This window comes from Rana temporaria, chromosome 6 (genome assembly GCF_905171775.1).
Source record: "Rana temporaria chromosome 6, aRanTem1.1, whole genome shotgun sequence".
Lineage (NCBI taxonomy): Eukaryota > Metazoa > Chordata > Amphibia > Anura > Ranidae > Rana > Rana temporaria.
The window spans coordinates 122041656-122054223 of record NC_053494.1 but is presented as its reverse complement, the minus strand read 5'-3'; the positions used below and the strand labels follow the sequence as shown (position 1 = coordinate 122054223).

General features: G+C 44.1%; 1 protein-coding gene across 3 annotated transcripts in view; it reads right to left on the bottom strand.

Moving 5' to 3' along the window:
- PARD3B (par-3 family cell polarity regulator beta) overlaps nt 1-12568 on the bottom strand; it is a 1737215-nt gene that overhangs the window by 430590 nt on the left and 1294057 nt on the right. The window contains exon 22 of one of the 3 annotated variants that reach the window (XM_040357289.1): nt 10339-10548. The exons of the other annotated variants lie outside the window; for them this stretch is intronic. Coding sequence (XP_040213223.1) covers nt 10525-10548 — 24 coding nt within the window. The 3' untranslated portion in view covers nt 10339-10524. Of the gene's footprint in view, nt 1-10338; nt 10549-12568 lie in introns of those variants that run through there. 3 annotated transcript variants of the gene reach the window in all.

Below are 12568 nucleotides of genomic sequence, written 5' to 3'. Positions count from 1 at the left end.
TTTGTTTTCTTTGTCTGAATTTCTCACTTCCTGTTCCTCCTCAGTAAGGTGTTCAGTAAGCTGTTCTAAATGACTTTCCACCGCTCGGATGATGGTGTTAAGCTTACTGAGGAGAAACAGGAAGGGAGAAATTCAAACAAAGAAAAAAAACATTTAGAAGGGAAATCAAAGTAAAAGGTAAGTGAACCAACAATGCCCTAACTTAAAGGAACCTATTTAGAAAATAAAAGACGAACCTTTACAGCCCCTTTAAGGAGGGTTCACACCTATGCGTGTACATGTTAAAACATATTATTGTTTTTGTTTTGATATGCATTAGCAATGCACATTGCAAATTTTTGGGGGGTTGTCCTATTCATTGCTAATGGGCTTCCACTGTATGCCAACACAACAATTACATTAACCACATCAGCCCCCAAAGGTATTACCCCCTTAACGACCAGAGCATTTTTTGCTATACGGCATTGCATTGCTTTAACTGACAATTGCGCGTTTGTGCGATGTTGTACCCAAACAAAATGTATGTCCTTTTTTTTCCACAAATAGAGCTCTCTTTTGGTGGTATTTGATCACCTCTGCGGTTTTTATTTGTTGCGCTATAAACAAAAAAGTGTGACAATTTTGAAAAAAAAATAATTGTGTTTACTCTCTGCTATAAAACATATCCCCCCAAAAAACAAAAACAAAAAAAATTATTCATCAGTTTCGGTCAATATCTATTCTTCTACATATTTTTGGTAAAAAAAAAAAATACAATAGGCGTATATTGATTGGTTTGCACAAACGTTATCGTGTCTACAAACTACGGGATCGATTTAGGAACTTTTTCAATTGTTTTTGCTGGTAATGGCGGTGATTTGTGATTTTTTAGCAAGACTGCAACATTGTGATGGACAAATCCGACCCCAAATTACACTTTTTGGGGACCAGTGACGTTATTACATTTTTAAGTGGTATAAAAATGCACTGATCCATGTCAAAATGACACTGGCAGGGATGGGGTTAACACTAGGGGGCGATCAAGGGGTTAAGTGTGTCCCCTCAGCGTGTTCTAACTGTATGTGGGATGAGTTTACTGAAAAATGACAGAGATTACTGTTCCCAATCACTGGGTGTAGTAGATCCCTGTCATGTCACTGGGCAGAACAGGGAAATGCTTTGTTCCCACTTCTGCCTCTCATTGCCATGATCACGGGCCGCCAGCATACATTGAGTCCGCAGGGCACGCTCGCATGGCAGGCGGTGGTGCACATGCATGCACCCCCGCTATCCTGCTTTTACTGACTGACGTTCTGGTACATCAGTTTGCGCAGGAGAGCCATTCTGCCAATGTATATCGGGATGAGCAAGTGGTTAAGAGCACTATAAAGCATAAGTAGGTGTGAATAAACATGTGGATGATTAAAAGATCCACCCCCTCCATTCATAGATCACACTTCACAAATAGAAGCTGTACCATGGCTTCTATGAATGGAGGAGCTGGTTAGAGAGGGTGGGTATAGTTGGTGAGTGCCTGTGATTGTTCTTTTAGCTCCCAGCAGCACAAGGGACACATATTACTGAAGATAAGAAATGTCCCTTGTGTTTGTTTGTTTTTTTAAAGAAAACTTAGGCTCTAAAAGGCTGTTCCTTTTCTTTTTTTATTATCTATGAGGAACTGAGATTTCCATACCAAGTCAAATTGAGATTTCTGTGTAAATTTTAAAAGGAAATTTCTCCACAATGCCTACAGCTACAGAGGTAAATAGCTGCCTGTGTTAAAGTGGTTTTAATTCTTGTTCATAGTTTGGGCATTGGGTCATTTTAATTTTAGCCCTTTCCTTATCAACAATGTTTGTGAATGTTAATAGATGTGAAGGAAGAAAAACTCTCTGTTTTACATTACAGTCATACATAAACTGAGCAATGCCTTTTGACCGTCTTTGGGATACTGTTGTAAATGTCTAGCTCAGAAAACATGGTACACCACCTATCTATATTCGAGAACAAGATATAAAAAAGAACAAGCGGCATTCAGGATATCAACATTGTTTTTTTTTTGTTTTGTTTTGTATATACAGTAAATAGCATGAATCAGCATTTATAAGCTAGAACTACTTTGGCGAAAAATATATTGTAAGAAGTCTGCCAAATTCTGCTAATGAAAGGTCCCAGCAATATGCGGGACCAACATGGGATAGTTCAAAGGAGAAAGCACGCTGTGCAGTTCTCCTGCTGTGCATTTCTCTTTCCAGGTGTCATGCGATGCTGGGCAGCGGCGGCCGTGATTGGTGGACCAGGCGGAGCAGCTGATTGGCCGGTTCGAGCGGGAGGAAGCCCGCGCTGTAGGAGGCTATAAAGGGTCGCCAGCACGGCGGTCTCCTCAGCAGCCCTGTCAGCCAGCGTCGCAGCAGGTTAGTGCGGGCGCGTCTCTGCCTCAAAAAAAAAAAAAAAAAAAAAGTATGAAGCGCCGCGCTGCTAATAGCAGGGAGGCTCTCCTGTGCCAGCTGCTGGAGAGGGCTGAAAGCAAGGGGGGTGAGGAGTGGCTGCGCCGCTGTCTTGGGGAGGATAGTGCTGCGGTACAGGCTACCCCCCCTCCCCCTGTGCAGAAGAAGAAAGGCTCAGCTGCGGTAAAGCAGCAGCCTGGTAAGAGAAAGAAAGGGGGTCAGTGTGCAGCTCCTTCTCCCCAGGTAACAGTCTTGAAGGAAGAAGTTGGAGCTGTGACAAGAAGAGCATCTCGTCAGCAGGAGTGCAGCGCTACTCACCTTACAGCTGTGGAGGAGAGCGAGCAGCCAGTGTCCCATGTTGGTGAGAATTCTTTATCTGATTTGTCTCAATTGTCAGTACAAGTTAATTCATTGTCTAATGTGTTACAACAGTTCCAAGGGGCACATGTTAGTGGTGCTGATAGAGTTCAAGGGGCACAGGGTTCTGGTGCATATGCTGAGAGGAATGTACATGTTAATACAGGTGCACAAGCTAGTGGTGCAGAGCAGAGTTTTCATGAGGCAGAATGCCAGAGAGCACAGGCAGCTGGTGCCAATTATGTTCAGGATGTCAGCAATGATTTTGTGACATATGACATGACATGTTTGGATGATGTAAATTCTGTTTGGCAAGAAGCAAGTGCTCCTGCTTTTCAAAGCACCAAGAAGCCGGTTCCAGTCAGGGGTGCGGTTAACATTATTAACCCTGCGTTGCCTATCAGGCCGTCGGCTGGGACAGTAGGGGAGTTTTCCTTTAAAGAACCCCTCCCATGTGTGCTGTCCCCACTGGGCTTTCATTTGCCTAGGGCAGTTAAAGAGAAGATTTGGAGAGGAGAATTCGTTGACCTATTGTCATTATTGCCCTCCTCCAAGGAATTTTTAGTTAAAGCTGACAAGCAGGCCGGCGATAGGTCCGAGGAGGACAGGAGGCGGGCCGTGCCTAAAACATTTCAGAATTGGCTGCAAGCTTTCTGCATTTATGCTGCAGTGATGGGGGAACGTTTCCCCGGCAAGTGCTCCGGGCTATTCCAGCACTTGGACATTATAGCCGAAGCCTTCCGTCATTTCGGAGGCTCGGCTTGGTTCTCATACGATGAGAATTTTAGACAGAAATTAGCGGTCCACCCTTCGTTACACTGGGGGACAAAGGATGTAGGTTTGTGGTTAAACCTAATGTTGCCACCTAAACCTCAGTTTACCCCTAAGCCCCCGGCAAGTAGTCAGGGTAGTTTTCGCAAAGGTTTCTGCTTTGCCTTCAATGAAGGCCAGTGCAAGTTCCTTACAAACTGCCGTTATAGGCATGAATGTTCATACTGCAGCGGTTCTCACCCAGCCAGCAGATGTTTTCGCAAATCCGCCGCATCCTCTTTTCAGCCGGTCACTAAAGATAATCATGGGAAAAGCACCGACGCCGGTGAGGCTAGCCGTAATGCGACCATGGTTAGAGCGCTACCCAGACCGCAGGATGGCGGCTCTGCTAATTGAAGGATTCGAGGAGGGTTTTTTAGTCCCGACCTTTAAAGGTCCGGGTTGTACGATGGTAAGAAATTTACAATCTATTGATTGCCACTTGGAAATAGTTCATGAGAAAATATTTAAGGAGCTGGCTGAGGGTAGGATCGCGGGCCCTTTTCAGGTCCCCCCTTTCGAGAATTTTCGTCTATCTCCCCTGGGTATAGTCCCAAAGAAAGAGGCGGGAGCATATAGACTGATACATCATCTCTCCTACCCTCCTAAATTCTCCCTGAATGATGAAGTTTCTAACGTTTTAGCTCCAGTTTGTTACTCCTCATTCGATGAAGCTTTGGTCATCTTGAGGCGGATGGGTAAAGGTTCGCTGCTGGCGAAAGCCGACATCAAGGCAGCTTTTCGGTTATTGCCGGTCCATCCACAAGGTTTCAATTCCTTGGGTTTCCAATTCTCGGGTCAATTTTTCTTTGATAAAGCCATGCCCATGGGATTTTCGTTATCATGCTTTTACTTTGAAGCCTTTTCCACCTTTTTGCACTGGGTTCTAACACAGAAGTTTCCCCATGGTGCCGCCCTTCACTACCTAGACGATTTTTTAATTTTTGGAAGAGAAGGATCCTTGGAATGTGCTGAGACATTGCAGGTTTTCTTCGGTATTTGTGAGGAATTTGGAGTGCCCCTGGCACACGAAAAGACCTCTTTTCCCTCCACGACTATCGAATTCCTCGGTATTACCATAGATTCGATACGAATGGAGTTCAGATTACCTGAACAAAAATTACAGAAGCTCAAATCTTTGATCTCTTCATTTTTGTCTAGGAGGAAAGTGCTATTGAAGGAAGCCCAGTCACTACTGGGGCTTTTTGCGTTTGCCGCCAGGGTCATCCCTATGGCCAGGGTTTTCTCTAGAGGTTTTTCCTTTGCCATTAAAGGCCTTACTAACCCGCGGGCTCATGTCAGTTTATCAAAAGGGGTCAGAGAAGATCTTAAGGTTTGGGATGCTTTTTTAACAAACTTTAACGGTTCTACAGTATGGCAACAAGAGTTTATAGTAAGCAGTCAGATGAATTTCTTTACGGATGCGGCCGGATCTGTGGGCTTTGGTGCCTTCCTTAACGGTCACTGGTCCGCAGGCGTTTGGCACGGGGAGTGGTTGCAGGAGGACATTTTGCAAAACTTGGTCCTCCTGGAATTATTCCCTGTAGTAGTCTCAGTGGTAATATGGAAGGAGTTCTTTGAAAACAGGAGAATTCTGGTCCATACGGACAACAAAGGGGTCCTGTTTGCTATTAATGCCTTGTCTTCCAGATCTCAGCCAGTTGTTAAGCTTTTGCGTTTTTTGGTCCTGCACTGCATGCGCTATAATATTTGGCTTAAAGCTGAGCATATAGCAGGTATCCATAACAATATTGCCGATGCTTTGTCTCGCCAACAGTTCACAAAGTTTCGGGACCTGGCTCCGTCGGCGGATCGACAGGGAACCCCTTGCCCGGAATTCCTCTGGGGCTTGATATGGAGCTGATTTTCAGTAACCTGCGCAACTCTGTTTCAAGTAAGACATGGTCGGACTATAAGTTATCTTGGTCCAGATGGTGTTCTTTTTGCCAAGAGAGGGGTTCTGACCCCTTTAGTGTCACCCCGTTATTAGCTTTGACTTTTTTGTCTAATCTGATTCAGGCACAGATGTCCCCGGCGTCAGTGAGTAAGATCCTTGCAGGAGTTTCATTCTTTTTGAAGTTTTCTGGTTTACCAGCATTAACCTCTTTTTTCCAAGTAACTCAGGTACTGAAGGGTTTTAAGAGATCCAGGCCTTCCAGTGACGGCAGGCGTCCCATTTCGGTCGAAATGTTAATCGACCTCCTTGGATCACTTCGAGAAGTATGTTCATCTGAGTTTGAGGCCCTCTTGTTTCGTGCCGCCTTTTCAGTTGCATTTTTTGGTGCCCTCAGGGTGGGTGAATTTACAGCACTTAACAAGTCCTCTTCGGCTTTTCTCAGGTTCGATCATGTTTGTGTGCAGGACGGTTGTCTTTCTGTTTTCCTTTGCAGGTCTAAATCGCTCCCTGTTGGAAAGGGCTGTTGGTTCTCACTTGCTAGCTCTCCTAACAAGGTTTTATGCCCGGTTACGCAGGTCAAGAAATATCTGTTGGTACGTCCTATGTCCCATGATTCATTTTTTGTGCATATGGATTCGTCCCCTCTTACCAGGTACCAGTTTTCTTCCGTTTTTAAGGCTTGTCTGAGTTTCCTGAACCTCTCTGGGTTGTGTTTTTCTTCACATTCTTTTAGAATTGGGGCGGCCACCGCAGCAAATTCGTTAGGTTTTTCGGAAAGCAGGTTAAAGTATGTAGGGCGTTGGAATAGTTCTAGGTATAAGTTATATGTTCGTCCGGAACTATTAATTTTATAATTTTCTTTTTCAGATCAAGGCAAGAAGGTGGTGTGGATAGTTGGCCATTCTTATATTTTTTGGGCCGCCAAGCATGCTGAATCAAGGCCCTACTCCACAAACCTAGGTCTAGACTCCTCATTTTCTTTGTTATGGTCGGGTGTTAGGGGTTTGAGATGGCGGAATGTGAAGGAACATCTAGTGTATTTGTCGGCCATGTGGCCATCACCTCAGATTTTAGTGCTTCATGCAGGTGCCAATGATTTAGGTAAATTGGGTACTTGGGAACTGATATGTGAAATAAAGAGGGATTTACACACTATAAGCCTCATGTTTCCAGGTTCTGTTTTGGCCTTTTCCGAAATGGTCCCAAGAATGCTATGGTCTCCACAGAGTGGTCTGTTTTACCTGGACAGAATTCGCAGAAGGCTTAATAGAACCATTCACAGTTTTCTGGTTTCATCTGGCGGAGTGTCGTTCCGCCATTCGGAACTAGAAGGATTTATCCCTGGCCTTTTCCGTAAGGACAATGTTCACTTGTCACCCATTGGCATTGACATTTTCAACATGGGTTTACAAAACCTGATTGAAGCAGCCACGGTGGTGGGGGGGCCTCAGCCGGCAGTTGCTCTGCCGCCATCGGCCGGTGGGGATTAGTCGTCCAGCTTTTGCTGGATGGACAACAGGTTATTCCCTTTGAGAGATTTATGACTATTTATTTATTTATTTAATTAAATTAATTTAACCCTCCCCTATGGGTAACACCGTGGCCTTTTAATTTCCATTAATAAATATGTTGGATTATATTTGAGTGTGGAGTTTTTATTCTGTAAATACCTTTGTGCTAGCCCATGAAAGGTCCCAGCAATATGCGGGACCAACATGGGATAGTTCAAAGGAGAAAGCACGCTGTGCAGTTCTCCTGCTGTGCATTTCTCGTTCCAGGTGTCATGCGATGCTGGGCAGCGGCGGCCGTGATTGGTGGACCAGGCGGAGCAGCTGATTGGCCGGTTCGAGCGGGAGGAAGCCCGCGCTGTAGGAGGCTATAAAGGGTCGCCAGCACGGCGGTCTCCTCAGCAGCCCTGTCAGCCAGCGTCGCCCACCCTCCCTCCCTATTCCCTGTCACGATGTTGTCCAAAAAGGGGGATTAGTCGTCCAGCTTTTGCTGGATGGACAACAGGTTATTCCCTTTGAGAGATTTATGACTATTTATTTATTTATTTAATTAAATTAATTTAACCCTCCCCTATGGGTAACACCGTGGCCTTTTAATTTCCATTAATAAATATGTTGGATTATATTTGAGTGTGGAGTTTTTATTCTGTAAATACCTTTGTGCTAGCCCATGTCCAAAATCCATACAAAATAAATAGTGTAGAGCAACTAATAATCAACTCAACTATAAAGTCCACTATAGTCAGTTCATATATGGTAGTGCCATAAGATCACCACAGTGACACACATGAGAAGAAAATGTCCAACTCTTTGAACATGCTATGCATACTTCCACCAAATGAGTGAATTGAAGGCTCACCTCAATGTTTGACCTCATAAAAATAAAGCGATCTGACAACTATTAAAATCTCTCTCGGGGAAATACCTGGAATGCGATGTCAGGATCAGCTCACTCTTATCTCCGCCTCTAGGTCCTTTACCGGGTTACGACGCTATTCATTCTTATACTCCACACGAGTCATTCATCAAATACAAAAGAAGATCCATAGTGCTTTCCATATGTTAAATAATTTATTCTATCTAAGTGGATTAAAAACAGTGCACTATTTGTTATGAAATCACCGGTACTGTGTTTTAGATAGCAACTGTAATTTTTGTTTTGGTTTAAACTCCCAGATTTGTTTGATGCCTCGTACACACGGCCAGTTTTCCCGTCGGAAAAGTAGTAGTAGTAGTAGTTTGGAGATCCCTGATCTAGAATTTCCATAGTGCTGCTCACATAATCAGTTATGACACCAGTCATTTGATAGCTTTATGCCTCGTACACACGACCAGTTTTCCCCACGGGAAAACTGCCGTGACAGCTTTTGGCCGGGAAAACTGGCCGTGTGTATGCTCCATGGCAGTTTTCCCAATAGGAAAACCGCCGGGAATCCCAGCGGGAAAAATGAGAACATGTTCTCTTTTTTCCTGTTGGGATTTCCGGCGGTCTTTATCCCAGCAGTTTCCTATGGGAAACACTGTAATGGAGCACAGACACAACCGGGTTTCCCGGGCCAAAGCTCTCAGGGCAGTCTTCCTGCCAGGAAAACCTGCCTTGTGTAGGGGCAAAAAGCTGCCGAGCCGGTGTACGATCCTGTGTACGAGACATGAGATTGTGCTGTCTTTTTACACTATTTTAATGTTCCAAAATCACCTAATTTGTGAATAACATCACACATGTCCAATGTTTGCAGTTCACATCTTAGAAATAAAGCTGTATATGACGGGAGCTACAAAAAAATGACATCTGTGTGAAAAGAACATTCTGTATGTAAAACTGATTGGTTTATCGGTAAGGGTTTTAGAAGAAAAAAGTAGGAATTCATCCCAAGACAATGCAGACTAGACATTATTATACATATTGCTTATCAAACATACACAGAACTGTTTTATTTTACAGTTTGGTAATTTTTAAAGATGAGTTAAAATCCATTCCACTGGCAATTCAGCGTATCCTTCCCCTTTATCTACTTTACAGTGAAAAAAAAAGTGTATAATCATTACATGAGTTGTCTGGGTTAAATGTTTTTCCTGTAAAAAAAAGTTCCAGCTTATGTTTCCATACATGTCCCACCTTTTTTACGGTATATGCATCCCATGTGTCTAGGTAAGTAAAAATATTCAAGGGGTAAATTTTATTTTTTGGCCATTTAGCAGAATAATTTTGACTATGAGAACTTGGGCAGAAAAATAAACAATAAAAAAAATCTACATCTTATGCCTTGTACACACGACCGATTTTCACAACGAGAAAACTGCCATTCTTTATATTGGTCGTGAAAACCGGTCGTGTGTATGCTCCCTAACCGTTTTCTCGACAAAAAAAAATGCGCACAAAAAAAATGGAAACCAGCTATCTTTTTTTCTCATCATGTTTCCTATTAGTTTTTTTCTCCTGGCGAAAAACGGTCGTGTGTATGCTTTTCTGAGGGGGAAAAAAACATGCATGCTCAGAATCAAGTATGCAGCCCAAAAGCAGCCCAAAGGGTGGCGCCATTTGAAAGGAACTTCCCATTTATAGTCCCGTCAGATGTGTTGTACGTCACCGCACTTTGGTCGGATGTTTTTTTGCATGAACGTGTGAATGCAAGTCAGGCTGGAGAGAAATCACGTCGGGAAAAAACGTTGTTTTTTTTTCCTGCTAACAAAAATGTGTGTGTACGAGGCATGAGATCTAAAGAATAAATTAATTATCCTCTCTTCAGTCTCTTTTCTTTCTTCAAAAACCCTACAACATTTTCTTGCAATGTAATGCTTTTCTCCATTTTATAGCTATTAAGGACAATGCATACATTTTAAAAACTTGCATAAAGCAGACTCAGAAACCTATATGTTTATGGTTGTGTCAACAATCTAGCATGAAAAAAAGTAAAAAAAAAAACTGAGAATTTTTTGTAGTACAGTAATGTATTGACTTTGAATGCTGGAAAATGTTGTGAGACAGTGTGAAATGGAAATATTATTTAGATCATTCAGAAAACAAGATTTTTTTGAAAATATGAGAGCACCACAGCATGGCCTAAGGCAGGGGTAGGCAACCTCGGCACTCCAGCTGTGATAAAAATACAGATCCCAGATGCCTGTGATTGTCAGGGTCTTGCAATGTCTCATGGGACTTGTAGTTTCACCACAGCTGGAGGGCCGAGGTTGCCTACCCTTGGTCTAAGGTCAACGGCGCTATCAGGTTCATATACATTTTTTATAGAAAATACATTTAGGTATTTCCCACAATAGACAAAGGTAGGCAGACATGTTTATAGAACGATATAGCAATCAGTACAGTGTGACCTCCCCCCCTTTGGATTCAGCTTTTAGAACAAAAATGACAGGTACGGCTGAGCCCGTGTCAGGTAATTTTTTCAAAAACGGGCATTAAACAATCATAAGAACATAAGATCAGAAGATTCAACAAGTATTAATTAAATATTTTAAGACTGTTTGCCGGAGTTGGAGATTGTTCACACTGACACGTTTGGCTGCTGTTTCAGGCAGAAGCAGAGGAGTTCCACTATTTAAAAAAAATATATATATTTGTTTAGAAACGTTTTGGGATCATTTTTAATTCATGGAAAAGATTTAATCACTTTTTTAAAGGGAATCTCAGTCAAAAAATAAAAGCAATCAGTGATCTACTAAAACCATCAAGTAAACACTGCAGCTGGGCTGAAACAATAAACGTTGCTCAGTTTGCATTTATCTGAGTTCTATGTGATCCATTGTAGACGGAGTTCACAGGCAGTGCCGATCCTGACCTCCCTGGGGCCCTAAGCAAAATGACATGGCACATTAAAAATGAGAAGCGGGGGGGCGGTGACGACAGTGACATGTCACATTAAATAAAGTTGAGAAGCGGGGGGCCTCTAGTAATTTGGGGGGCCCTTCGCAGCTTTGCGGGGCCCTAAGTGCCTTGCATAGTGAGCCTATAGGGCGGATCGGCCCTGTTCACAGGTCATCTAACAGGGACAGTAGGAGGACAGTAGACTTGTACTTCCAGGTGCCTGTGCTTTGTAACTTACTCCTTTGCATCACCAATGCAAATGCTTTAGTGCTGTGTCGCAGTCCAACTAAACGCAGCCACAGATGGTTCGAATCTCGGTTAGTTCAGCAGGGACTGGCCGAGATTCAAACCATGTATAGGCAGGCTGATTGTACCCAGGGGCGGACTGACCATTCGGTCAGTCGGGCACTGCCCGAGGGCCCCCGTGGTGGGAGGGCCCGGGCTGGCTCAGTCCGCCCATGGAGGTGCCCGCAGCAGCGTCAGCTTCTACACAATAAAAAAAAACCCAGAGAAAGCAGTGCCTTGGATCCCTCTAGCTAGGTTGATGTGGCTGCGCTGTTGTATGAGAGGCTCTTGAGGTGTGAGCTGGAGATGGATGGCTCATCAGAGCGGTGAGCCGTGCGGGGATTTACAGTGACAGGCGCTCTGGCCACCTCTCCCCCCTGTGGAATTCAGCTGAGGGGGGTGGGGCCGTAAGTCACTGCCGTGGAGGACTGTCTGTGAAGGAGCTGCTGGACTCGGAGGCAGAGTGAATTGCACAGACACAGGCATGGCATCCACACGGACCTGCCTGTGCAGAAGCAGGTCAGTGTCATAATGAAAGCACTGTCTGTGTCTCATCTGTGTTATAAGAGCCATGCTGATTGATACTTTACCTTCTTTCCCTGTGCTGTGTCTGTGCTTATTTACCAGGTAAGCAGATGAGGTCAGGTGCTATTCACTAGTGCATATGATGAGCCATCAATCCCGGCCAGCTCATCCCTCCCGAGCCTCTCATACAACAGCTACATCATCCTAGCGAGCAGGATTTAATGGTTCAAGGCACTGCTTTCTCAGGGGTACAGACTCGTTTTTTTTTATTGTGTATGATAAGCTGCCACTGCTGCGGGCACCTCCAGGGGCGGACTAAGCCGGCCCGGGCCCTCCCACCACGGGGCCCTCAGGCAGTGCCCAACTGACCGAATGGTCAGTCCGCCCCTGCACACTTATATCTGGTACACTGAATGCCACTCAGTGTATAGATATCAGTGTTATATATAGGGAATAACACTTATACCTGATTCTCATTGAAGCAATATACCATGCGATTTGACATGTCAAATCGCATGGTAATGGCACTACCCGAATCGGTGCGATGCCCCATTTGTGGCGCCGCACCGATTCCCAAAAGTAGTTTCTGTGTAACTTTTGGCGACTTCTTGGTGCAATTTCCATAGACATCTGTGCAGCAACCCGCACAGACGTCTCTGAAATCACCCGCCAAATTCACACAGACATGCGGGTATGAAATCGTGCGAGTTTAGCTGAACTGTCTCACAATTTCATTCCCGCTGTCAGTGTGAACCTGGACTAAGGCCTGATTCACATCTATGGCATTTTTTGTGCATTTTGCATTTTGCACAACAGTCCATATAACATGGTTTCCTATGGAACACGTTCTGTAGTGCAAATCTGCAAAATACAAAAAGCACTAAACATGCCATAGGTGTGAATCCAGCCTAAGTGAGTGTTATTCCCTATATATATTCCT